At 40.1% G+C, this 27,328-nt stretch overlaps 1 protein-coding gene and 1 pseudogene across 5 annotated transcripts in view; both read left to right on the top strand.

Moving 5' to 3' along the window:
- Window positions 1-27,328, top strand: part of RXFP1 (relaxin family peptide receptor 1) — a 127,729-nt gene that overhangs the window by 81,528 nt on the left and 18,873 nt on the right. For 4 of the 5 annotated variants that reach the window (XM_005217633.5, XM_002694415.6, XM_010813810.4 and 1 more), the window contains 4 exons: window positions 365-439; window positions 14,474-14,545; window positions 15,613-15,684; window positions 23,653-23,724. In XM_005217633.5, coding sequence (XP_005217690.2) covers window positions 365-439; window positions 14,474-14,545; window positions 15,613-15,684; window positions 23,653-23,724 — 291 coding nt within the window. The remainder of the gene's footprint in view (window positions 1-364; window positions 440-14,473; window positions 14,546-15,612; window positions 15,685-23,652; window positions 23,725-27,328) is intronic. The other variant, XM_010813809.4, reaches the window with a different exon arrangement.
- On the top strand, window positions 7,377-10,181 carry LOC107133287 (ribosomal oxygenase 2-like; annotated as a pseudogene).

Below are 27,328 nucleotides of genomic sequence, written 5' to 3'. Positions count from 1 at the left end.
CGAACAAATTGGACTTAAAGAACATGCTCTTGGAATGGAACTCATTCATATGTAAGGGACTTAGTATATTAATCTTGGTAAAGAAAAATAACGTTCATTTGAAATCACCACCCACAATTGAAGGGTACAGGTGTTTTCTTCAGTCTGCTGGTGTCACTGCTTCTTCCATATGACAAATATCACTTGTCTAATTTTATTACGAACAAGCACTTAAATATAACAAGACTTACCAAAAAATTAGAATAAGAATGTACCTAACTTATTAGATGTTCTCTACTTCATGAGAATAATGATAAACCCATGTTTGACTTCGGTTGAAAAAAGAAACAGAAAAATGCGACTCCTTTCTGATTCTCTTTTTCAGAGTACTGATGAATAATGTCCTTACCCGCTTGCCTGACAAATCTCTTTGTCAGCACATGCCCAGACTGCACTGGCTGTAAGTTGCTGTATTTTTCTTTTTTAATTTTTATTGAAATATAGTTGATTTAAAATGTTCTGTTAGTTTCAGGAGTACAGCAAAGTAATTTAGTTATATATATGTATGTGTATAATGGAAAAGAATTATAGGTTATTACAAGATATTGAGTATAGTTCCCTGTGCTATACAGTAGGTCCTAGTTGGTTATCTATTTTATATATAGTACTGTGCATCTGTTAATGCCAAGCAACTAATTTATCCCTTCCTTCCCCCCTTTCTTCTGTGGTGACCATTAGTTTGTTTTCTATGTCTGTAAGTCTATTTCTGTTTTGTAAATAAGTTCATTTATATCATACTTTAGACTCCACACATAAGCGATATCATATGATATTTGTATTTCTGTCTGATTTACTTCACTTAGTATGATAATCTCCAGGTCCATCCAAGTTGCTGCAAATGGCATTATTCTTTCTTTTTGTGGCTGAGTAACCACATATTCTTTATCCATTACTCTGTTGATGGACATTTATGTTGCTTCCATGTCTTGGCTATTGTAAATAGCGCTGCTGTGAATATTGGGGTGCATGTACCTTTTCAAATTAGAGTTTCTGCAGATATATGCCCAGGAATGGTGTTGCTCTATTATATGGTAGCTCTATTTTTAATTTGTTAAGGAAACTCCATGCTGCTCTCCATAGTGGCTGTACCAATTTACATTCCTACCAACAGTATAGGAGGGTTCCCTGTATCTCTTCTTACAGAAGACAACTAACTTTTCTATTTTTGCCTAGTTCATTTTGGATATCGGGTTTTTCTCAAATGGTACTTGTCAATATTGTGTCACAATTCCTCGAAAATTTTAGCATGATTTTATTAAACATTCCTATTATCTGAACTAACTCCTCTAAGCTTAGTTCACTTTGGTAGCTCAGTCACATCCAACTCTATGTGACCCCATGGACTGCAGCAAGCCAGGCTTCCTGTCCATCACCATCTCCTAGAGCTTGCTCAAACTCATGTCCATCAAGTCAGAGTGCCATCCAACCATTTTGTTCTCTGTCATCCCTTTCTCCTCACACCTTCAATCTTTCCCAGCATTTGGGTCTTTTCTAATCAGTCAGTTCTTTGCATTAGGTGCCCAAATGATTGGAGTTTCAGCTTCAGCATTAGTCCTTCCAATGAATATTTAGGACTGATTTCCTGTAGGATTGACTGGTTTCATCTCCTTACTGTCCAAGGGACTCTCAAGAGTCTTCTCCAAAATCACAGTTCAAAAGCATCAATTCTTCCCAGTCAGCTTTCTTCATGGTCCGACTCTCACATCCATACATGACTACTGGAAAAACCATAGCTTTGACTAGATGGACCGTTGTTGGTAAAGTAATGTCTCTGCTTTTTAATATGCTGTCTGGGTTGGTCATGGCTTTTCTTCCAAGGAGCAAGTGTCTTTTAATTGCTTGGCTGCAGTCACCATCTGCAGTGATTTTGGAGCCCAAGAAAATAAAGTCTGTTACTGTTTCCATTGTTTCCCCATCTATTTGCCATGAAGGGATGGGAATGGATGCCATGATCTTCATTTTCTGAATGTTGAGTCTTAAGCCAGCTTTTTCACTCTCCTCTTTCACCTTCATCAAGACGCTCTTTAGTTCCTCTTCACTTTCTGCCATAAGGGTGGTGTCATCTGCATATCTGAGATTATTGATATTTCTCCCAGAAATCCTGATTCCAGCTTGTGCTTCATCCAGTCCAGCATTTCATATGATGTACTCTGCATATAAGTTAAATAAGCAAGTATTCAATATACAGCCTTGACATATCCCTTTCTCAATTTGGAAACAGCCTGTTGTTCCATGTCTGGTTCTAACTGTTGCTTCTTGACCTACATACAGATTTCTCAGGAGACAGGTCAGGTGGTCTGGTATTCCCATCTCTTTACGAATTTTCCCTAGCCTTTGTTCTGCTTCATTTTCTACCTCAAGGCCAAGCTTGCCTGTTACTCTAGGTATCTCTTGACTTCCTACTTTTGCATTCGAGTCCCCTGTGAGGAAAAGGACATCTTTTTTTGGTGTTAGTTCTAGAAGGTCTTGTAGGTCTCCACAGAACCATTCAGCTTCATTGGCATTAGTGGTTGGGACATAGACTTGGATTACTGTGATACTGGATGGAAACTCTTACTAAAATAAAATATCTCCAAAAAACCAAAATACTTTGGAGGCAGGAAGAAGACAGAAGGGATGTTGTGACATTGTATAACATCACCTCTTTTCTTTGTCAATCTATTCACCCATTCATTTGGTATAGACAGACTAAGTGACTTTAGTTCCATCTCTAAATTCTGTGTAACAAGAATATGATATTTAGAATTTATTTTTGAAGCCTCATCACAGAATATGTTCCATGGAATTTTTCACACCGTAGCTTTGTTGGTGGTACTTAGCATCAGCCCACCTATGCAAAATTCAATTATCCAGTAAATGTGGCTAAGAGACAGGTAAAAAAATGAAGAAGTGAATCCAAAATATCTCTTCAAAATTTGATCCATAAATTGCATGCACTGTGTCATATGAAAATTCCCTCTGTCTTTTGTTTTATAGGAGATTCCCAAAAGTTTGGTTGTTGGAGTTTTAAGCTCACAGCAGACTAGAAGTGCCAGCTTGAAAGTAGGAGGGGAAGTTAGTAAGGTTGGTTTTAGTGAGAAGTAACAACTATCAACCTAATAACAAAGCAGCAGCAAGAAATGCTGTAAAAAGCAGATCCTGTCATTCAAAACACACTAGTTTGGAACCATCTAGGAAAAGAGAAACATCTCCTAAATCGTTACTTACTAAGTCCAGAGGGCATCTGGGTATGACAGTATAGTGCCCTCACTAATGACAAAGGAAAGGGCAAATTAAATGCAATATCATTTGTGGTGATTAAATTTGGGTTCAAAAGAATTCATTAACTGTTATAACATACTCAGTAATCCTAACTTAATAATTAAGTAAAATTGAGCAATATTTACATGAATAAATTAGCAATTAAAAGTCCATGCATTGGTTGAAAACAGAAGCAAATGTGGGACACTCATACAATAATAAAACTTTGCTTTGATTTTAAAAAGGTAGGAAAATTTACATTTCAGATAAAAATAAAACAATTAGGATTTATCACTAAGGAGGTAGACTTTTAAATTTTCTTTATAAAGTTATAATCTTTATAAAAATTATAATCTTTAAATTTTAACTATCCAAACAACTCACTCCACATGCATTCCTGATAGTGAATACTATCCCAATTTTAATGCTAGTAATAATTTTTGCTTTATAAGTATTCATTTTAAAATTAATTATAATGACTTTACCTTGCATATGAACTTTCATTTAGCAAAGTATAAACTAGAAAATCTGTTGGATGTGCTAGCAAACATAGAAAAATATAAATAAAATAAAAAGAGACATGACAGCCTAGGAGAATATACCTGTAAGATATACGACAGACAGCAGACTAAAACCTTTAATATGTGCGTGCATACTCAGTAGCTCAGTCATGTCCAACTCTTTGCAACTTCATGGACTGTAGCTCACAAGGCTCCTCTGTCCATGAGATTTCCTAGGCAAGACAACTGGAGTGGGTTACCATCACCTACTCCAGGGGATCTTCCTGACCCAGGGATAGAACCTGCGTCTCCTGCATCCCCTGCATTGGCAAGTGGTTTCTTTACCCATGTGTCACCCGGGGTTGGCCAAACCCAATAGCTCTTTCAAAGCAATTTTAAAAAACCTATAAACACCACAATAAAATATGTGAAATTCAAAAAGGAAGAAAAATAAGTAGTAAATAAGCATACGAACAGCTGGGGCAGTAGCCAAAGTTGAAATGATGATCCCGAGAGTAAAGTAAACTTTCATTTTTGGATGAGACTAAGCAAATTTATATAGAGAGAAAAGAAGCTAAAATAAAGAATTTGAAAATATAAAAACCAGTGAGGATGCATTATGGAGCAAGGTCCTGGAAGCCATGGAAAGGACAGGCAATTAAGATGTGATGTACAAACACAGGTACAGTAAAGATGAATACACCCGCCCTGCTTCCATCAACATGGTGCAATTTCAAGATCATAATATGAAGTATAAATAAAATATACATATATTATATATACTTGTTATATATTATAAATATATATATAAAGAAAATAGTGTATATTACAATTCCATTCCAACAATGCTGTACTGAAGGTATAGAAAGCCCCAAGACAATATTGCTCCCTCTCTACCAATGAGAAAGAACTTTACAATCTACACAATCATAATTTTCTCAAGCCCGTCAGAGAGCTACAGTCATAAGGCAAGCAAGTACACTGAATTCTAAGGCATGACCAGGAGAGATAGGACACCTACAGTATTTTGCCTTTAGCAGAAGCACAAGGTGAAGAGTTGATACTTCATAAAGCAGGTACAAAGAAAACTGCTAAAACTGTAATAAACCTGTAAAGGTTAAGTGTGGGATAGTGTAACCCTCTGGAATAGCTGTGAACCCCAGATTCAGGGGAGTCAGCTACTCCTAATAGGCTCTTTTCCTCTGGTCTCCACCAACTCACAGCAAGGCTAAGGGTGATTAAAGAAACTAGACAGTCTTCTTTGGTGGCCCACAGGCACAAACCCCTCCTTCTTCCTGAGACACTTCCTTCTTAGGAAGCAAAAGCTTTATGATACCAGTGTGTGTGTGTGTGTGCTCAGTCATGTCCAATTCTGCGACCCCATGGACTATAATCTGCCAGGCTCCTCTCTTCATGGAATTTCCCGGGCAAGAATACTAGACTGAGTTGCCATTTCTTCCTCCAGGGGATCTTCCAAAACCAGGGATCAAACCCATAGTTCTTGCAGCTTCTGCATTGGCAGGCAAGTTCTTCACCACTGAGCCACTTGGGAACCCAAAAGGGTGGTAGAAGCCAAAGCTCTCTACTCCAGCAACATGGACAGATAAGCCTCTCCAGCCCAGGATCCTGTACTGTTACAAAGTGGGCTGGGGCTTCTGGGTCATGATTAACAGCAATGCTGAGAAAGTCCAGTCCTCAAAAAGAGCAAGAAGAATAATCCTTGTCACATTATAAAGCAATCAACAGAACCAGACCTAGAGATAACTCAGATGTTACAGCTACCAAACAAGGAAATTAAAATACTTATGATTGGGACCTCCCCAGCAGTACAGTGGTTGGAACTTCCCCTTTCAATAGAGGGGTACAGATTTGATTCCTGGTTGGGGAGTTTAGATCCAACATGCCTCATTGCACACACACACACACAAAAAAAAAACATAAAGCAGAAGCAGTGTTGTGATAAATTCCACAAAGACTTTAAAAATGGTCCATGTCAAAAAATCTTTCTTAAAAAACTTACCATTAATCAGTTAACTGATTTATTGGAAAAAGTAGGCAACATACATGCACATGTGTAAAATGTCTGCAAAAAAGATGGAAGCTTTAAAGAGAATCAAGGAATTACTTCAACAGGCTTAGCAGCAGGATGAACACAGCTGAGCAAAGAATCAATCACCTTGAAGATAGATCAATAGAAAGCTTTCATTTGAATCAAAAAGAAAAAAAAAAACATGAAATACAGAGCCAAGAATCCAAAAGTTGCAGGATAATATAAAATTGGCTAAAACTGAATTAAAGGGTCACAGTAAAAGAAGAGAGGAAAAACAAGATGTCATCAAACAAAACTTGGGTCTTCTCTCCAGACATATCAGTTCAGTTCAGTTCAGTCGCTCAGTCGTGTCAGACTCTGCGACCCTATGAATCGCAGCACGCCAGGCCTCCCTGTCCATCACCAACGCCCGGAGTTTACTCAAACTCACATCCATTGAATCAGTGATGCCATCCAGCCATCTCATCCTCTGTCGTCCCCTTCTCCTCCTGCCCCCAATCCCTCCCAGCATCAGAGTCTTTTCCAATGAGTCAACTCTTCTCATGAGGTGGCCAAAGTATTGGAGTTTCAGCTTTATCATCAGTCCTTCCAAAGAAATCCCAGGGCTGATCTCCTTCAGAATGGACTGGTTGGATCTCCTTGCAGTCCAAGGGACTCTCAAGAGTCTTCTCCAACACCACAGTTCAAAAGCATCGATTCTTCGGAGCTCAGCCTTCTTCACAGTCCAACTCTCACATCCATACATGACCACAGGAAAAACCATAGCCTTGACTAGACGGACCTTTGTTGGCTAAGTAATGTCTCTGCTTTTGAATACGCTATCTAGGTTGGTCATAACTTTCCTTCCAAGGAGTAAGTGTCTTTTAATTTCATGGCTGCAGTCACCATCTGCAGTGATTTGGGAGCCCCACAACACAAAGTCTGACACTGTTTCCACTGTTTCCCCGTCTATGTCCCATGAAGTGATGGGACCAGATGCCATGATCTTCATTTTCTGAATGTTGAGTTTTAAGCCAATTATTTCACTCTCCCCTTTCACTTTAATCAAGAGGCTTTTTAGTTCCTCTTCACTTTCTGCCATAAGGGTGGTGTCATCTGCAAATCTGAGGTTATTGATATTTCTCCCGGCAATCTTGATTCCAGCTTGTGCTTCTTCCAACCCTGCGTGTCTCATGATGTACTCTGCATATAAGTTAAATAAACAGGGTGACAATATACAGCCTTGACGTACTCCTTTTCCTATTTGGAACAGTCTGTTGTTCCATGTCCAGTTCTAACTGTTGCTTCCTGACCTGCATACAGGTTTCTCAAGAGGCAGGTCAGGTGTTCTGGTATTCCCATCTCTTTCAGAATTTTCCACAGTTTATTGTGATCCACACAGTCAAAGGCTTTGGCATAGTCAATAAAGCAGAAATAGATGTTTTTCTGGAACTCTATTGCTTTTTCGATGCTCAAGGTCAATTTACTAACACCGGAGGTGGTCAAGGAAAGGACAGCATTTATCACAAGTATCAAGCAGTTCAAGCTCAAAAGACCCAAACTCCCTGATGTCTTTCAAGGAAGGGTTTTTAAAGGCAAGGTGAGGGATAATATTGCAGGGTGCATGGTCAACTGAGGTTCAGTTCTCTGATTGGTTGATGGTGAGGTAGCAAGGTGGTGAGGTAGCAAGAATCTCAATCATCAACCTTCTGGTTCCTGTCAGTCTAGCATCTACATGCCTGTGGTCAGCAGTTAACTTCCTCCACCTGGTTGGGGTGACACCTCCACCTGGTGGCGGTGCAAAACAACTCAAGGACATGGCTCATGGTGTTATCTACAGCCCTTGAGGAGGAAATTAACATCCTTGACTTTGTTTTATGGCTAACAGTCTTGCTTGACTGTTTTCCTTTGTTTCTGCATTTTCTCATTTCTCATTTCTGCATTTTGTTCCTTGGAATTCGAGAAAGAGGATAAAACTCTTCTAGAAACAAGAGGCAAGTCAGGAGACACAGGGTCCTGCTCAATTTTAAAGAAATATCTAAAGAGATAATGACCAAGAATTTTCTAAAATAACATAATGAACCCAAAAAATCTAAGAACCTCAGAGAAAAAAACAAACAGAAGTAAAAGGGAAAAACTTGATAAATGATAATCAAGCTGCTGAAAACCAAAGATAAAGGAAAAGAGCTGTGGCAACCAGAGAAAAAAGATATTATAATACATGCTGCTAAATGAAGATAAGAAATGCAGCAGTGATTTTTTTAAAAGCTGGAGGGGCTGTGTTAACATTGGAGAAAAGGAGCCTTTTGAACAAAGACTATAACCAAGGATAAAGAGAGGTATCACATAATGATAAAGGGCTCAATTCAGGAACAGGACACAATAACTTAAAAGGGAAGGCAGTTTCAAAACGAATAAAGTGAAACCATAAAACTACTAAGAAAAATAGCTAGGTGTCAAAAGATGTCATTTAAAACTAAGAAATCTACCAGTATGTGGATATTTGATATTCCTAAGACGAACATTAATAAATAGCATATAATTGATCGAAATCCTATGGTGAGAGACAGATGGAAAGAAAGTCAGGAAGACAATATATACTAATTTAATCATTTCTAATAATAGGAAATTGTTAAGTACTAGTGTTACTCTCTAAGAAAAAGAAGATAGAGTATATTGGATAAAGTTATAAAGGTAACCAGTAGAATATACAAAGCTTTTTAAATATTAGAAGAAATTTAAGCCATTTGTTCAAAGGTTTTTTAGCCTATAAAAACAATATAGGGAGGCCGCTGGCAACAGGCTTGAGTCTGGTTTGCATTTCCTCACTGCCTCCTCTGGAGGACAGCGAGGCCAAAGAAAGAGAAGCTTGCTGGGGATGGGAAGGAAGAGGGGGCCTGTTCCTAAGCAGGCAGGTGGAGGCAGCCAGTGGGCCTTCCCCTTTCAACTCTGACAGCCCCTGTGGCCTCTTTGAAAGTTTAATCTCGCCCATCAAGTCCGAGACTTTTTTCAAGGAATTCCGGGAGCAGAAGCCCCTTCTCATCCAGAGAGATGACCTTGAACTTCTTGTTCACGCTCTCAGATCTGCAGAGTACTATGGAGGATTCGAAAATATCTACAGGTGTGTCCATGGGAAGAAGGTTTTAAATCAAGAGGGAAAAGTGCACTTTCTTCAGCTGAGAAAAGATTTTTATCAGAAAAGTGCAACAGTTCCATTTCACTAGCCTCGGAAAATTACGGATGAACTCTGGAAGTTCTAGGAGAAGCTGGAGTGCTACTTTGGCCCCAATGTGTACATAACCCCCGCGGGAGATCCGGGCCTGCAGCCCCAGTACGATGATGATGTCGAGGTTTACATCCTGCAGCTGGAGGGAAAGAAACACTGGCGCCTGTACTAACTCATGGTACCGCTCTCCGCCCCCGCCACTCGCCCGCCGCCCCACCCGCCGCCCCACCCACCCCTCCGCCGCCTCGCCGGCCGGAATGAAACGTGGGGCGCTAGCACAGGAGTTCACGCTGAAGCCGGCAGATCTGAGCTTTCGCAGAGGGACCATCCAGCAGGCGGACACTCCGGAGGGGCTGGCCAACTCCACGCACGTGACCATCCACACCTCCGGAGCAGTTCGTGGGGAGATTTCCTTTTGGACACCATTTTGGGGCTCGTGTTTGATACCACAAAGGCAGACGTTGAGCTCCGGGCTGGCATCCGCAGGTGGCTGCTCCCGCAGATGGAAACCACAGCTGTTGCAACAAGAAGATAAGGTGGCTTTCTGAGGATGCTTGCAGACCAGCTAGAGGGCATCAAAGAACTGCCTTCAGCAGACATGAGAAAGGATGTTGCCATGAATGGATTCTCTCCTTACTATATGGGAAGTTCGGCAGAGCTTTTCAACACCAGGTGGACAGTTACCAGGGCTGGACAACACAGTGAGACTGCAATTTAGAGACCACATTGTCCTCACCGTAGGACCCGATCAAGATCCATCTGATGAACCTGGAGAAAAGATGGTTTACTCTATCATTCCTGAAAAAATAGGTGAGAGACACACATGATGGGAAGTGAGGAAACAGTCTCATGGACTTCGCTTTCCTTTATCACATATGGTTGCACTGAAGCAAATTTGGAACAGTTCAGCTAGTTCTGTCAAGGTTAGCTTACTACAGATGAGGAAAAGCAGAAGCAAAACCTAGTATTATCCTTGCACAGAATGTTTAATCCAAGCAGTCTGGTCCTTTCACTGCTTTTTAATATTAATATTATATATAAAACAGTAGTGACTTGATTCTGCCAAGATTTGTGTGCTAAGGAGCCCCTGCTGCTTTGAGCCAAGGACATGATGAATGTAACTTTTCTTACCTGTGTATCTAATAAGATGAGATGTACCTTTTACAGGTGATCAGTTGGCCATATGTACTAATAGGTACAGAAAAGAAAGAATAGCAAATTACTAAATGTCCCAGAAGGTGACAAAAACCATACTTCAACAAGTTTATTTAATCCAGTGTGGTAGAAAACACACAGCTCCAATAACTGTATTATTTAAATTAAATATATATATATAAAATAATATTTTTAAATAGCAGGCGAAGGTCAGATATATTAGCCTTGTCAATGAACATAAGTGGCCTAAAATTACCTACTAAAAAGAAAAAGTATTTTCAGATTGGCTCACGAAGCAAAACCTAACATTATTTACAAAGTCAATGCAACTGTAACTAAGTGATTAAGAAAGATTAAAAATAAAAGACTGTTCCAAAGTATGCCATGTAAATGCAAACCAAAAAAAAAAAAAACAGACACTTTTTTTTTTCTAAATAGTAGAATTCTGGCCAATTTGGATTAAGCAGTACCAAGAAGGACATATAAATGCTGTAGTGTGGGACTTCGCTGATGGTCCAGTGGTTAAGAATCTCAATTCAGGGGACTCAGGTTTGGTCCCTGATCAGGGAACTAAGATCCCACGTGCTGTGGAACAACTAAGCCTGCACACCTCAGCCAGTCTGTGTACTACAAGGAAATATCTAGTATGATGCAATGAAGATCCCACGTGCCCCAACTAAGATCTACACAGCCAAAGAAATAACTATTTTTAAAATAATTTTAAAAAATGCAATTTCTAATATAAGATATTATATTAGGAGTATATATGCACCGAATAGATGCATCTAACCACCAAAACAAAAGAAAAATAAAATATATAATTGGTAAGAGATAAGAATCAGCCTGTTTCATTCTGTGAAAGATCAAGTAAAACCAAAAAACAATAGGCAGAACTAAATAACACTGTTAATGAGTTAACTCTGATCAGCACATATCAAACTGCCAAGTCCCTTCTCAACAACAGAACTGATTTGTTTGGGATGGCAGTGTACCCAGCTGAAATATTACTTTCCCAGACTTCCCTGCTCCAGACAAAGTCACATGACTAGGCACTAATGAGGAGGAAGAAGTATCAGGTGGAACTTCTGGGAAATTCTCTTATAGAGAAACAGACAGACCCTTCCTTTCTCTTCTTATCCGGAAAAGATGGATATGATGGCTTGAGTTTTAGAATCTTCTTGGACTACGAAGACAAGGGCATATGAACACTGGATATGAAAGATCTTAGGTTTCTAACAACTTGGTAAAACTACCAGTCTAGCCTTGGACTACATAACCCTAGACTTTTTTTTTAATCCTTGTGATGTTATACTATCATAGTTGGTTCTCTGTTCTACATGCATGCCTGCAAGAGTACTTGTTCAGTCACTAAGTTGTATCCAACTCTTTGTAACCTCATGGGCTTCTCTGTCCATAGGATTTTCCAGGCAAGAATACTGGTTGGGAAGTTTTGCCATTTCCTTCTCCAGGGGATCTTCCCAACCCAGGGAATCTAACCTGCGTCTCCTCCATTGGCAGGCAGGTTCTTTACCACTGAGCCACCAGGGAAGCCCTCTGTTCTGTGTAACTGCACTTAATCCTAATAGATATAAACTTGAAAGTGAAAAAAGGCTGAAAAACATTCACCAAAATTGACCATATATTTTAAGACATGTTCAGTTGCTCAGTCGTGTCCAACTCTTTGCGACTCCATGGACTGCAACAGGCTAGGCTCCCCTTTCCTTCACTATCTCCTGGAGTTGGCAAATTCATAAACCAAACTCAGAAAACATAGGATTAGCCTAAAACAAGAGGAGGGTCATCACACACTGGGTGTAGGAGACCAGGTGCCCATTTGGGTAAATTACAGATGTTGGGCGGAAAGACAAAGGCTTTTCCTGCCTTCATTGCCTAGATTTTCTCTGTGAAAGAAAAGCCAGAAGTGTTTAAAAGGCAAGGAAGGAAGTAGAGGTAGAGGAGATTTGCATGTTTACGCCACTAGGGGATGAGAGAGGGAGCTGAGCAGGAAAGATTATTTTTGTTTTCTGTTATTGTACTTCAGGTCCAAAAACCAAATTTTCATTTTCAACTAGTCCTGCTATATATAAAGGAAAAATTACAGTGGTTAGATTCATAGGCTCATTAAGTTGGAAAAGTGATCCAGGAATTAAGTAAGCAAAACACCCCCTCAAGTCACTTAGAGCTTGGGGCCCTGGCACAAGCAGCAGATTTGTATACCTGATCCCTGAGTATCAAGAACTAATACCTCTAATTTTAGGAAGAAAGCCAAAGCAAATTCACAAATAAAGACTGAAATAAATTCAACGTTGAATGTAACAATTTGATCAAAATTCCCTAGTTTATACCTCTTACTGACTTTTACAAATTAGTAAATTAATATGAATATTAAATGAAATATTTTTGCTACTTTAATAGAAAAAAAAAGTTACAAGTGTAGCTAACAAGAAAAGAACATCAACTCTCCTAAAGATAGTTTGTGAGGTTCAAGAGAGAGTCACCCCCTTGGTGGTAGATTCATAGTAATAGCAACAAAAACAGGAAAAAGAAATGAACAGTTTTTGTCACTGACAGCCTGTGTAATGGAAGGCCAAAGGGCTTGGCCAAACCTAATGACCCAATATATGTGTTTCATTTCCAACTTAATAAAATAATAGAATTTGTCTTTAAAAGGGTAATCTAGGATCAAAATTTAAGATTTTAATACAATATTCCATATAATACAGAAATCCTGTCTATAGAATTCTTATGGTATGCTACAGTGTATGCCCTTGCTAAATCACTACAGTAATAAAAAGCTTAGTCTCTGTACACCATGGGCTGTGAGCTTAAATTTGAAATGTTTTGTGTCCTTCAACCAGTAAATCTGATTTTGCAATCCAATGCCAAAGAGAAAAACCCTATGCCTGACTTCAAATATATCTCTCTGACTTGCTCTTCTCTGTGATAAATACACGCTTTCATCCCATTAACTTGATTTCTAGAACCCTTACATGCTGGCCTTCTAGACTTTTCAGATAGACTTTGATTTGTCTGCATCCATTTTTACTGTATCCCAGATACAGCCTCGCCAGCAGAATAAAGGCACGTCTATTAATGCTCATGATTTTAGTAGCTGTGTCACACTTCAGCTCATGTATTTTAGTCCCAATTATTCCTGAATGGCTCTACATAGTATGGTGATCAGTCAGCAAAGTGTTGGGGTAAAATAAATAGATTTAAGAGCCAGCATCTATTTCTGAAAGTGTATTCCTGAGCTCAGCTTACTCTGTTCCACAAAATTCCACCATAAGCCTTATGATAGATTAAAGACAATAGAAGAATACCTTCATGATAACTCTGAAGTAGAGATAATAAAACATCAACTATTTGACAAGTTTTGATGTACAGACCAGATTCCTGTTGGTAACCTAGTATCACACAGCAAGGGAGCTCAAATCAGGAGCTCAGATTGGGAGTGGACAGCCAAGGGCAGCTGTGGGTCTCCCTCTGCACTGGCCTATGTGGCCATACACTAAAACAAGAAAGGGCATTCTCAGTGGTAAAAGGCTATTGAGAATTTTTTCTGGGGAGTGTTTAGGCAGAGGAAGTAGAGGTTAAACTTTATTTTGGCAGTGGCAACTTCTGCAACAATAGTAGGATCTTCTGAACAAATGGAGGCACACCACTTAGAGTAGTCATGGGTACCTCTGGATCTCTGGACAGATGTTTAATATGGATCACCATTTGATATCTGTTTATATAGTTGGTGGGGCTTCCCTGGTGGCTCAGTGGTAAAGAATCCGCTTGCAATGCAGGAGCCTCAGGAGACAAAGGTTCAATCCCTGGGTCGGGAAGATCCCCTGGAGGAGAGCATGACAACCACTTCAGTGTTGTTGCCTGGAGAATCCAATGAACAGAGGAGCCTGGCAGATACAGTCCATAGGGTGACAAAGAGTCAGACATGCCTGAAGCGACTTAGCACACATGCATGTAGTTGGAAGTGTTTCATGCGATTTTCTTCATTCTCTTCACATTAGTTGGGATAACATATATATCCATATGAATACCTGATACAGATGCCACTCAAAGCATTTTTACTATTAACAGAAAAAAGAAACATTTTATATAAATATATCATTTTAGCTATTAGGTAGCTGGCTACACTTACATTATATGAGAATTTATATGAAATAAACAGTATGTGGGGGAAAAGATATTTTATGAGAAAACTTAAATAATTCTTAACCAATTGATTTCTGTCTGTGATTAAAATTTAGCTTTGTCACTTTTATTTTTATATTTCAGGGATTTTGAAGGCAACCATATCCATAATTTAAGAAACTTGACTTTTATTTCCTGCAGTAATTTAACTGTTTTGTAAGTAATGTTTTGTCCTTTTGAAGTAATGTTTTATCTCTTTACAAACCAAATGAATCATTTATGTGAACAGGCTCTGGCATACACATGCATAGTAATTATAACAAATATTCCCTCTCAGTTTGAAGTTCTTTGAAATGGAAGCACATTGGCAAAATTACTGAAGTTCAAAGCAGGCGTAACCACAGATTCACAACATATCAGTACATGAATCATCACAGTGGTACTTGTACATGAGACCTACTTTTCTCAAACTTAAGTAATACCCGATTTAGTGGAAAAAAATTCTCATAAACCACCTAGAATCTGTCCTTGGATGGCAGTTTGAGAAATACCAAGATCAAGTCCTACTCTATGAGAATTATTACTGCAAAGGTTGTGGGGAAAGATTAATTATAATTTTTTTCAAAAGCTGCAGAATGTTCATATCTGTGAGGATACGACTATGACACCCACCAGAATAAACCTTAGAATGTTATCGAATATAATTTCTCCTATGCCACTCTGTCTTATTTTAAATCCATGTTGCTAGCTCATAACACCAGATCAGTGTAGAAATGAACTGTCAGGCCTTACAGTCTGATTCAGCATCGCAAATCAGAGATTTTCTGAGTTGGTCCAGCTTAGAGTAGACATATTCCAGCACCTCCACTTTAAATCACAGCAACTACCCAATGTGCACGAGTACTATTGTGGTGTTGGGGGCAGGGGTATATTTTGTTAGACAGACATGCCACAAAGACTGCACAGGCGACTCTAAGAGAGTTGTGCTGATACTCAGACTGTATTCTCAGAGATCGAGATTTTTCACTCTTATCGCTGTGGAGCTCTTCCCTAAAACACTTGAAAATGTCAACACTATTTTACTTTTATCATCACTAAAAGATTTGGGAAATTTAAGATTAAAATGAGCTTGGATAATTTGTCATACTATTTCAACATACCTTGATATGGAAATGCATTATACATAATTATCTTTGTTTTTGCAGGTTGTTAATCTCCTCTCCAATAACTCACCTGTAAGTTACCTCCAGAAGCTACAACATCTTTTTTCTTTTTACTTTCAGGGTAATGAGGAAAAACAAAATTAATCACCTTAGTGAAAATACATTTGCACCTCTCCAGAAACTAGATGAATTGTAAGTTTGATTACACATATATTTTATAAATTTGATTACACATATATTTTGTAAATTTGATTACACATATAGCACTACTTCTGTATACCCTGAGCCACAGGTATTTCAGGAATTCTGAAAGCTTAACAAATATGTGTTAAAGGAATCTGTAAAATAAATATGTGAGGAAACTGAAGTAAGGGAAACAGCTGTGGAGGCGAATAAAGCCAGGGGAAATTAACAAATAAATTACATCCTACATCACTTTAATCCACTTCTAGAGACAGATAGCAAATTTATCTTTAAATTTTCTAGAAAGTGAGGATTCAGAGATCAGGAGATAAAAAGGCATCACTTTGCTGGTTCTGAAACCAAAGAACAATCTTGGATCTGTAAGATTAGATACTGCCATGGATAACAACATCCAAATCTGTAATAAAGGTCAAGAGAGCAGCTTGAGACAGCTATTTATAACGTCCCATTTTAAGATCAATGACACAGTTCCAAAGGACAGTAAAGCAAGTATCTGATGAATCAAAGCCTTGCAGTCAAGCCACAGAGTAGTTGATTCTCCAAATAAAATATACGTAAGACAATGGAGGAAACCCATGCTCTTCAGACAGTTTGTATTTCATTTTTTATGGCTTCATTTCTTCAATTGGAGTTTTGTTAAAGTCTGGACTAGCCACTAGTTTGATTTTGTGTTTTCTGAAAAGAATCTGGAGTGTGAACAGAACTACATGTTTTGACAATTAGCTGGGCAGAACTTGGATTCATTAAAACTTTTCCATAAAAAATTAAAGAATGTAACTAAAATTTTGCTCAGGACATCTTGCTGCTGCTAAGTCACTTCAGTCGTGTCCAACTCTGTGCGACCCTATAGACGGCAGCCCATTATGCTCCCCCGTCCCTGGGATTCTCCAGACAAGAACACTGGAGTGGGTTGCCATTTCCTTCTCACCTGCATACTAAGACAAATGGAGGAAACACACATGCCACAGGCAAAAACATCCCTCAGGAAACAATCCAGCATTCTGCTCCAAAACTTCAATAAACAAGCCATTGAAACCCCAACATTTTTTCCATAACCTTAGGTTTGAAACATTTTTTGGTAGACAGTACCAATCATTCACAAAACACACAAGAAAAATCTCAGTAAGTATCAGAACCAAACATCTGCTGTTATGACTCCTGGTGTCTGGCGAATGAACTATACCATCAGCACATAGGAAATTATTTTATTCTCAGCAGTGGGGAGCAGTGCATGCAGGTGACTCAAAAAGTAGTATCTAGCCATTAAAATACAAGTTAGTCAAGGGGTCCATACTTTTCCTTGTTTTATCATGCTTGCAACTCCAATTTGAATACCAGAAGGCAATTTCTCCAAATTCTAACTTGCACAGTGGCCCTAAGGTGTGGGTGCAAGAAAGAATAAAGTCAGGAGAAATTAACAAGTAAAATGCATCCTACACTGCTCTAACCCATTGCCAGAGAAGGACAGCAAATTTATCTTTAAGTTTTCTAGACAGTTAGGATTCAGAGACCAGGAGATAAAAGGACACCACTTTGTTGATTCTGAAACCAGTAGTGAGCATGGGGCAGGACAGCTTAGTCCTCAGTCAGTGCTAATCCAGGTCCAGAGGTAAAAGAAAGAGCAACAAAAGGGCAGAGAGGGTCCCCACACCAAGAATTCAGTTCAGTTCAGTTCAGTTGCTCAGTCGTGTCCAACTCTTTGAGACCCCATGAATCGCAGCACGCCAGGCCTCCCTGTCCATCACCAACTCCCGGAGTTCACCCAGACTCATGTCCGTCGAATCCATCCAGCCATCTCATCCTCTGTCGTCCCCTTCTCCTCCTGCCCCCAATCCCTCCCAGCATCAGAATCTTTTCCAATGAGTCAGCTCTTCACATGAGATGGCCAAAGTACTGGAGTTGCAGCTTTAGCATCATTCCTTCCAAAGGAATCCCAGGGCTGGTCTCCTTCAGAATGGACTGGTTGGATCTCCTCGCAGTTCAAAGGACTCTCAAAGAGTCTTCTCCAACACCACAGTTCAAAAGCATCAATTCTTTGGCACTCAGCCTTCTTCACAGTCCAACTCTCACATCCATACATGACCACTGGAAAAACCACAGCCTTGACTAGACGGACCTTAGTTGGCAAAGTAATGTATATGCTTTTGAATATGCTATCTAGGTTGGTCATAACTTTCCTTCCAAGGAGTAAGCGTCTCTTAATTTCATGGCTGCAGTCACCATCTGCAGTGATTTTGGAGCCCAGAAAAATAAAGTCTGACACTGTTTCCACTGTTTCCCCATCTATTTGCCAGGAAGTGATGGGACCAGATGCCATGATCTTCGTTTTCTGAATGTTGAGCTTTAAGCCAACCTTTTCACTCTCATCTTTCACTTTCATCAAGAGGCTTTTGAGTTCCTCTTCACTTTCTGCCATAAGGGTGGTGTCATCTGCATATCTGAGGTTATTGATATTTCTCCCGGCAATCTTGATTCCAGCTTGTGCTTCTTCCAGCCCAGCGTTTCTCATGATGTACTCTGCATATAAGTTAAATAAACAGGGTGACAATATACAGCCTTGACGAACTCCTTTTCCTATTTGGAACCAGTCTGTTGTTCCATGTCCAGTTCTAACTGTTGCTTCCTGACCTGCATACAAATTTCTCAAGAGGCAGATCAGGTGGTCTGGTATTCCCATCTCTTTCAGAATTTTCCAGTTTATTGTGATCCACACAGTCAAAGGCTTTGGCATCAAGAATTAGTCCTACCTAAATCCTGTCAAATCCCATGCCTGAAAAATCAGATTTACAAGGATGAAAATGGCATGTTTTCTAAGAGGTAATGGTTTTACATGAATGAAAGTGAAAGTGTTAGTTGCTCAGTCTTTTCTGACTCTTTGTGACCCCATGGACTGTAGCCCATCAGGCTCCTTTATCCATGGAATTCTCCAGGCAAGAATCCTGGCTGCTGCTGCTGCTGCTGCTAAGTCGCTTCAGTCATGTCCAACTCTGTGCGACCCCATAGACGGCAGCCCACCAGGCTCCCCCTTCCCTGGGATTCTCCAGGCAAGAACACTGGAGTGGGTTGCCGTTTCCTTCTCCAATGCATGAAAGTGAAAAGTGAAAGTGAAGTCGCTCAGTCATATCTGACTCTTCGTGACCCCATGGACTGCAGCCCATCAGGCTCCTTTATCCATGGAATTCTCCAGGCAAGAATCCTGGCTGCTGCTGCTGCTGCTGCTAAGTCGCTTCAGTCATGTCTGACTCTGTGCGACCCCATAGATGGCAGCCTACCAGGCTCCTCTGTCCCTGGGATTCTCCAGGCAAGAACGCTGGAGTGGGTTGCCATTTCCTTCTCCAATGCATGAAAGTGAAAAGTGAAAGTGAAGTCGCTCAATCCTGGAGTGGGTTGCTATTCCCATCTCCAGGAAATCTTCTGGACAAAGCGATCAAACCCATGTCTTCTGAATTGCAGGCAGGTTCTTTACCATCTGAGTCACCAGGGAGGTCCCTTAAATGGATGGGTCTAGACCTAAAATGAGTGACTCTCCCTTTGAAAGAAGGTTGGACTACATTCTGTGCCCCTCCTTGCTTGATCCCACTGACAGAATTAATAAGGGCAAAATTAGCAACAGTCAGATTCACTTCTCAGAGTAGAGGTTAAACAGTTCTGGTGAGACTTCTCTGATGGTCCAGTGGTTAAGACTCGGAGCCTCCATTGCAGGGGGTATGAGTTCCATCCCCGCTACTGCTGCTGCTAAGTCGCTTCAGTCGTGTCCAACTCTGTGCGACCCCATAGACGGCAGCCCACCAGGCTCCCCCGTCCCTGGGATTCTCCAGGCAAGAACACTGGAGTGGGTTGCCGTTTCCTTCTCCAATGCATGAAAGTGAAAAGTGAAAGTGAAGTCGCTCAGTCATATCTGACTCTTCGTGACCCCATGGACTGCAGCCCACCAGGCTCCTCCATCCATGGGATTTTCCAGGCAAGAGTACTGGAGTGGGGTGCCATTTCCTTCTCCACTGCAGGGAGTATGAGTTCCATCCCCAGTCAGGAACTTAGATCCCATATGCCCCACTGTGTAGCCAAAAAAAATTTTTTTAATTTAAATAGTGGCGGAAACTTTGCTACATACTTGATTTATTATTACTTGTGCTTTTTTAGTTTTCTTTTAATAAGATTTATGTATTTGTTGACCCTGGTGGGTCTTTTTTGCTCCATGGGTTTTCTCAAGTTGTAGCAAGTGGGACCTGCTCTCTAGCTATGGTATTCGGGCTTCTCATCACTGCAGCTTCTCTTGTGGAGCACTGGCTCTTGGCATGTGGGCTTCAGTAGCTGCAGCACGTGGGCTCAGTAGTTGCGGCTCTTGGGCTCTAGAGCACAGGCTTCAGGAGTTGTGGTGCACAAGTTTAGCTGCTCCAAGGCATCTTCCTGGACCAGGGATCGAACTTCTGTCCCCTGCCTTGCAAGGCGGGTTCTTAACCATGGAAACACCAGGGAAGCCCTAATTTGTGCTTTTAAAGCAACCACTCAAGGTGACAATGTGTTTCCTGAACCCATTCAGAAATGGACCTCAAGTCTAGTTAAGTTTAGACCAACTTTTCTAAAATTAAACTGAGAAAATGGTCTTTGTTCTTGTCACTTAGGATCTAAGCCAAATGGTCCCCATTACATTATTGATGATGAAAGAATTATTTGTCCGAATTTGCTTCAATAGCCAAAGCCAGCACTCTCACCAGAAATGGCTGAACATAGTAGTTCGAGATTTAACATTCTAGTGGAGTCTTCTAAATCTGTTTTTCACATTGCCTCACTAGCATGATTGATATTTTACTTGGCTTCCCATACAAGGAACTGGAATCATCCTGCCCCTTTTACTTAAATATGGAAACAGATCTTCAATCTATTAATAGTCTGCCAGTAGGGATGGAAAGAATAGCTAGTCCAAAACTAAGCTATATGCTGGGAAACCCAGATCTTGCCCTGAAAGAGCTCACACCCTTCAGAAGAGAAGGTAGGGACAGGAAAAGTTTTAATATGATGCTGTAAGTGCTGTACGTGAGAATGCCTGACTCTCCCAGTCATGAAGGAGTGACATATGAAAAGAATCTTTTTTTAAAAGTATAGTTGGGCTTCCCAGGTGGTCCAGTGGTTAAGAATCCACCTGCCAATGCAGGGGATACAGGTTCAATCCCTGGTCCAGGAAGATCCCACATGCCGAGGAGAAACTACATCCACTGTCCACAACTGCTGAGCCAGTGCTCTAGAGCCCAGGAGCCACAGCTGGCACACCGAGAGCTCACGCTCTGCAACGAGAGAAGCCACCGCAACGAGAAGCCCAAGCACTTCAACTAGAGACGTGCCCCCACCACCACCACAGCTAGGGAAAGCCTGTGCGCAGCAACGAAGACCCAGCACAGCCCCCCAAAAAAGGTATAGTTGATTTACAACGTTGTGTTAGTTTCAGGTGTACAGCAAAATGATTCAGTTTTGCATATCTATTCTTTTTCAGATTCTTCCCATTATAGGTTACTACAAGATATTGAGTATAGTTCCCTCTGCTATACAGTAATTCCTTGTTGTTGTTGTTGTTGTTGTTTTCTGAGCAGAATCTTGAAGGTGTTCACCTGAAGGACCAGAAGTAAAGCTTTCTCCAGGTAGAAGGAAGCACCTATGCAAAAACCTGAAGTTAGAATACTGAGGTGCATTGAGGTCCTGGTGAAAGTCAATTTAACTGAGCAGAACCTGATGGGAAACTAAGCTGAAAGTACAAAATATTTAAAGACTTTTTTCTATCACACTAAGCAATTTTGATTTTATCTCTTATGCAGCAATGAGCCATTGAAGAATTTTTAAAAGGGGATGAAATTTTTGAAAGATTCCTTTGGTTATCAAATCAGAGAATCTATCCACATAGACAATTCACCCAAAAATACGTACATAACAAAAACAGTCTCAAGAACCATATTACAATATGAAAATATAACATTTACAGCAAAGACATTTATAATTTCGATTATATTACTTACTTGTTTTTAGTTTTAAAACTCAATCTAAAACTGCCCTGCCCTTTCAAAGTCAATAATCTAACTTTTGATTTATAAGCACTCCAATTTATCATGGCATCTAGATCTACATCCTTACCTCTCCCTGTGGCAACTAATACTTTTGAGGATAGATAGGGAAAGTGGTTAGACTTTCTCTTAGTTTCTCGTGATGACATTGGGGAAATCAAGCCTATCTTGTTTAGAAGAATTCTAGGCCTTTCTTATGGGAGTTGCTACTGTAAAAGCTACCATAAGAGCTGGTACTGTCCAAAATCTTCTCACAGCTAAGCTACAAAGTCACATCACAGTGGGCAGCCCAACCTCTATACATATATGAAGTATCCTGCCCCAAGAGTAAATAAGACCTCGTTTATATCAGCTATCGAAGAAACTGGAACCTGAAATAATCCACTTCCAGTTAAAAACCATCAGATCAGATCAGATCAGTCGCTCAGTCATATCCAACTCTTTGCGACCCCATGGATTGCAGCACGCCAGGCCTCCATGTCCATTACCAACTCCCGGAGTTCACTCAGACTCACATCCATCGAGTCAGTGATGCCATCCAGCCATCTCATCCTCTGTCATCCCCTTTTCCTCCTGCCCCCAACACCTCCCAGCATTAGAGTCTTTTCCAGTGGATCAACTCTTCACATGAGGTGGCCAAAGTACTGGAGTTGCAGCTTTAGCATCATTCCTTCCAAAGGAATCCCAGGGCTGATCCTTCAGAATGGACTGGTTGGATCTCCTTGTGGTCCAAGGGACTCTCAAGAGTCTTCTCCAACACCACAGTTCAAAAGCATCAATTCTTTGGTGCTCAGCCTTCTTCACAGTCCAACTCTCACATCCATACATGACCACTGGAAAAACCACAGCCTTGACTAGACGGACCTTAGTTGGCAAAGTAATGTATATGCTTTTGAATATGCTATCTAGGTTGGTCATAACTTTCCTTCCAAGGAGTAAGCGTCTCTTAATTTCATGGCTGCAGTCACCATCTGCAGTGATTTTGGAGCCCAGAAAAATAAAGTCTGACACTGTTTCCACTGTTTCCCCATCTATTTGCCAGGAAGTGATGGGACCGGATGCCATGATCTTCGTCTTCTGAATGTTGAGCTTTAAGCCAACCTTTTCACTCTCCTCTTTCACTTTCATCAAGAGGCTTTTGAGTTCCTCTTCACTTTCTGCCATAAGGGTGGTGTCATCTGCATATCTGAGGTTATTGATATTTCTCCTGGCAATCTTGATTCCAGCTTGTGCTTCTTTCAGCCCAGCATTTCTCATGATGTACTCTGCATATAAGTTAAATAAGCAGGGTGACAATATACATAATCAACTGAAACAATAGAAAAAATTAAGTCTCCAAACCATATTTCTACTTTAGCACAGAAGGAAGGAAAGAAGAATGGATGGGAGGGAAAGAGAGAGGTGGCAGAGGGGAAAAAGAGAAAAGAAGACAGCACAATATTAATTAAATTAGAAAACTGGATCTATTAGAACCAGATCAAATACCATCAAGCATTGTCTCTGAATGAGGAATAAAATGAGGAAATATTTTTATCTTTTACATTGCATTCCCTTTTTAAAGTTTTGACTTCTGTTAATTTCCTGGTGGCTCAGTCAGTAGAGAATCAGCCTGCAGTGCAGGAGGCCTGGGTTCCATCCCTGGGTCTAGAAGATCCCCTGGAGAAGGAAATGGCAACCCACTTCAGCACTCTTGCCTGGAAAATCCAATGGACAGAGGAGCCTGGTGGGCTACAGCCCATGGCGTCACAAGAGTTGGACACAACTTAGCAACTAAACCACCACCACCAATTAATATAGCTCACTAATAACATTGTTTGAAAGTTGTATAATGGTTTTCTAATAAACCACAAAACTATGGATAAAGTCTTAAGAAAATAACATGACATGTTTGCAATTATTTCCCTAGGGATTTAGGAAGCAATAAGATTGAAAATCTTTCTCCACACATCTTTAAGGATCTGAAGGAGCTCTCACAACTGTAAGATTGATATGAATTTTTATCTTTATTTTTAATTTGTTTCATTTTCTAAAGTTTCTATTAAAATACACATCAGTATGTGTGTTTACCATTTCAACCATTTTTAAGTGTACAGTTCAGTGGTATCAAGTTCATCCATGCTGTTGTGTAACGATCACCACCATCCATTTCTGGAACTTGTCCTGCTTTCCAAACTGAAGCTCCATACCTATTAAACACTAACTCCCCATCGACACCCCTCCCCAACCAGCCTCCATCACTGTTTGGTCTCTATGAATTTGGCATCTCTAGGTACCTCATAGAGGTAGGACCATACATACCTTGTTCTTTTACAACTGGCTTATTTCACTTAGCCTAATGTCTTCAAGGAGAAGGCGATGGCACCCCACTTCAGTACTCTTGCCTGGAAAATCCCATGGATGGAGGAGCCTGGTGGGCTGCAGTCCATGGAGTCTCGAAGAGTTGGACACAACTGAGCGACTTCACTTTCACTTTTCACTTTCATGCATTGGAGAAGGAAATGGCAACCCACTCCAGTGTTCTTGCCTGGAGAATCCCAGGGATGGGGGAGCCTGGTGGGCTACCATCTATGGGGTCGCACAGAGTCGGACATGACTGAAGCGACTTAGCAGCAGCAGCAGCAGCAATGTCTTCAAGTTTCATCCATGCTGTAGCATGTGTCAGAATTTCTGAACATTATCACCCGCGTTAGCGATCCATTGTGTGTAAGTACCACATTGCATTTATCCATTGTTCCATTGATGGACACTTGGGTTTTTCCACCTTTTAGCTGTTATGAATAGGGCTGCTATGAACATGGGTGTGTAAATATCTGTTAAAGAACTTGCTTTCAATTATTTGGCGTATATAGCCCCAGAAATAGTATTACTGGATCCTATGGTAACTCTATTTTTAATTTTTTGAGGAAACATCATACTCTTTTCTATAGTGGCTGCACTATTTTACATTCTAACTGCACAAAGATTCTAATTTCTCCACATTTTCAACAGCACTTATAATTTTGTATTTTTTAAATAATAGCCAACCTAATGGATGTGACATGGTATTTCATTGTGGCTTTGATTTGCATTTCTCTAATGATTAATGATGTTGGGCATCTTTTTATGTGCTTATCGGTCATTTGCACATCTTTGGAAAATGTCTATTCAGGTCCTTTACTCATTTTTAAATTGGGTTGTTTGGTTTTTCATTATTAAGCTGTGTATGCATGCTGAGTCACTTCAGTCGTGTCCTACTCTTTGTGACCTTAAGGACTGCAGTGCACCAGGCCTGTCTGTCCATGGGATTCTCTAGGTAAGAACACTGGAGTGGGTTGCCATGCCCTCCAGGGATCTTCCTGACCCAGAGTTCAAACCTGCATCTCTATGTCTCCCTCATCGGCAGGTGGGTCCTTTACCTCTAGGGCCACCTGGGAACCCCTGTTAAGTTGTTAGATCATATATATTTTAGATAGTAAATAATTTCAGATATATGATTTACAAATACATTCTCCTATTCTATAGGTTGTCTTTTCACTCTGCTTATAGTGTTTTCTGATGCATAAAAGTTTTAGATTTAGATGTAGTCCAATTCTTATATTTTTTTCTATTGTTACCTATGCTTTTGGTATCACATATACAAGAAATCACTGCCTAATCCAATGTCATGAAGTTTTTCTCTTATGATTTCTTCTAAGAGTTTTATAGTTTTAGCTTTTATATTTAGGACCTAGATCCATTTTGAGTTAATTTTGTACATTGTGGAAGCTAAGGGTCTAAGCTCTTTTTTTTTTTTTTTTTTTTTGGCATGTGGACATCTATCTGGCTTTCCCAGAACCATTTGTTGAGAAGTTTGTCCTTTCTCCATTGAAAGGTCTTGGCATGTGTTAAAAATTATTTGACCATACATACAAAAGTTTGTTCCTGGGCTCTCCATTCTATTCCATCATCCTATAAAACTGTCTTTATGCCAGCACCACACTATTACTGGTTATTGTAGCTTTGTGGTAAGTTTTGATTCAGAAAGTAAGACCTCCAACTTTGTCCTTCTTTTTCAAGGCTTATTCAGGTTCCCTTGAGATTCCAAACAAATTTTAAGATGGATCTTTCTATTTATTCAGAAAAACTGTCACTGGGATTTTGATAGACATTACACTGAATCTTTAGATTGCTTTGGGTAGTATTGCCGTCTTAATGATTTTAAATCTTCCAGTCCCAAAACACAAAATGTCTTTCCATTTATCAGTGTCTAATTTCTTTCAACAATATTTTGTTTTCACAGTGCAAGCCTTTCACCTTTATTCAGTTTATTGGGGTTTTTTGGCTGCACTGGGTCTCCACTGCCACATGAGCTTTCTCTGATTATGGCAAGCGGAGGCTACTCTTCATTGCAGTATGGAGGCTTTTCATTTCGGTAGCTTCTCTTGTGGCTCAGGAGTTGTGGTGCATGGGCTTAGTTGTTCTGTAGCATGTGGGATCATCCTGAGTCAGGAATCAAATCCATGTTGTCTACATTGGCAAACAGATTCCCAACCTCTGGACTACCAGGGAAGTCTCTATTCAGTTTATTCCTAAGTATTCTTCTGATGCTGTTGTAAATTACATTATTTTCTTAATTCTCTTTCTGGATTGCTCAGGGTTGATGTATAGAAATGCATTTGATTATTCATCATTGTCTGATTACTGTGCATTCATTTTGTATTTAGCAGTTTAGTTGAATTTGTGTATTAGTTCCAACAGTTGTGTGTGTGTGAAATCATTAAGGTTTTATACACATAAAATGGGCTTCCCTGGTGCCTCAGATGATAAAGAGTCTGCCTGCAATGCAGAAGACCTGGGTTTTATTCCTGGATTGAAAAGATCCCCTGGAGAAGGAAGTGGCTACCCACTCCGGTATTCTTGCCTGGAGAATTCCATGGACAGAGGAGCCTGGCGGGCTACAATCCATGGGATCACAAAGAGTCTGACACCACTGAGCAACTAACACTTTCACTTTTCGCACATAAAACGTCATCTGTAAACAGATAATTTTACTTCTCACTTCTCAATTTGGATGCCTTTTATTTTATTTCTTGCCTCATCCCTCTGGATAGAACTTCTAGCACTATCTTCATCTCTTTGTTCCTAGCTGTAAAGCCATTTACTTTTCACTTCATGCCTCATAACTTACTAACACAATATGCCACTATTTGACATGATTTATTGTAAAAAGAATTCAATATGGTTTCATTCATTCAAATTTTGACTAAATGAGATTCTTTTTCTTTTATTTAAATCATACCTGATGATAGGCAAAATCTGAAGTGGTGTGCCTTCCTTTTGGGAAGTCTGCAGGTTCCCTGGTGGGACCGTCCTGGACCACCCCACCTTCATGATCATGTGGTCTTAGCTTTTCTCTGTCACTAAGATACTTACTTAGAGCCACGCATGGTTCTAAGAGTTCTATCTACATTAATCCATTTGATGTCTAATGAGCCCTATGGTACAAGTGCCGTTGATGTACTTTTTTGCTAATGTTTACAAGCAACCCTCAGTCAACAGGTATACTTCCTCTTTAATCAAATCCTTTCTAGAAATGACCAATTGCTGCTCTTTGTTTTGTTGTT

This window comes from Bos taurus, chromosome 17, assembly GCF_002263795.3.
Source record: "Bos taurus isolate L1 Dominette 01449 registration number 42190680 breed Hereford chromosome 17, ARS-UCD2.0, whole genome shotgun sequence".
Lineage (NCBI taxonomy): Eukaryota > Metazoa > Chordata > Mammalia > Artiodactyla > Bovidae > Bos > Bos taurus.
The sequence above is the reverse complement of the archived record's forward strand: the minus strand, read 5'-3'. Positions and strand labels throughout refer to the sequence as shown.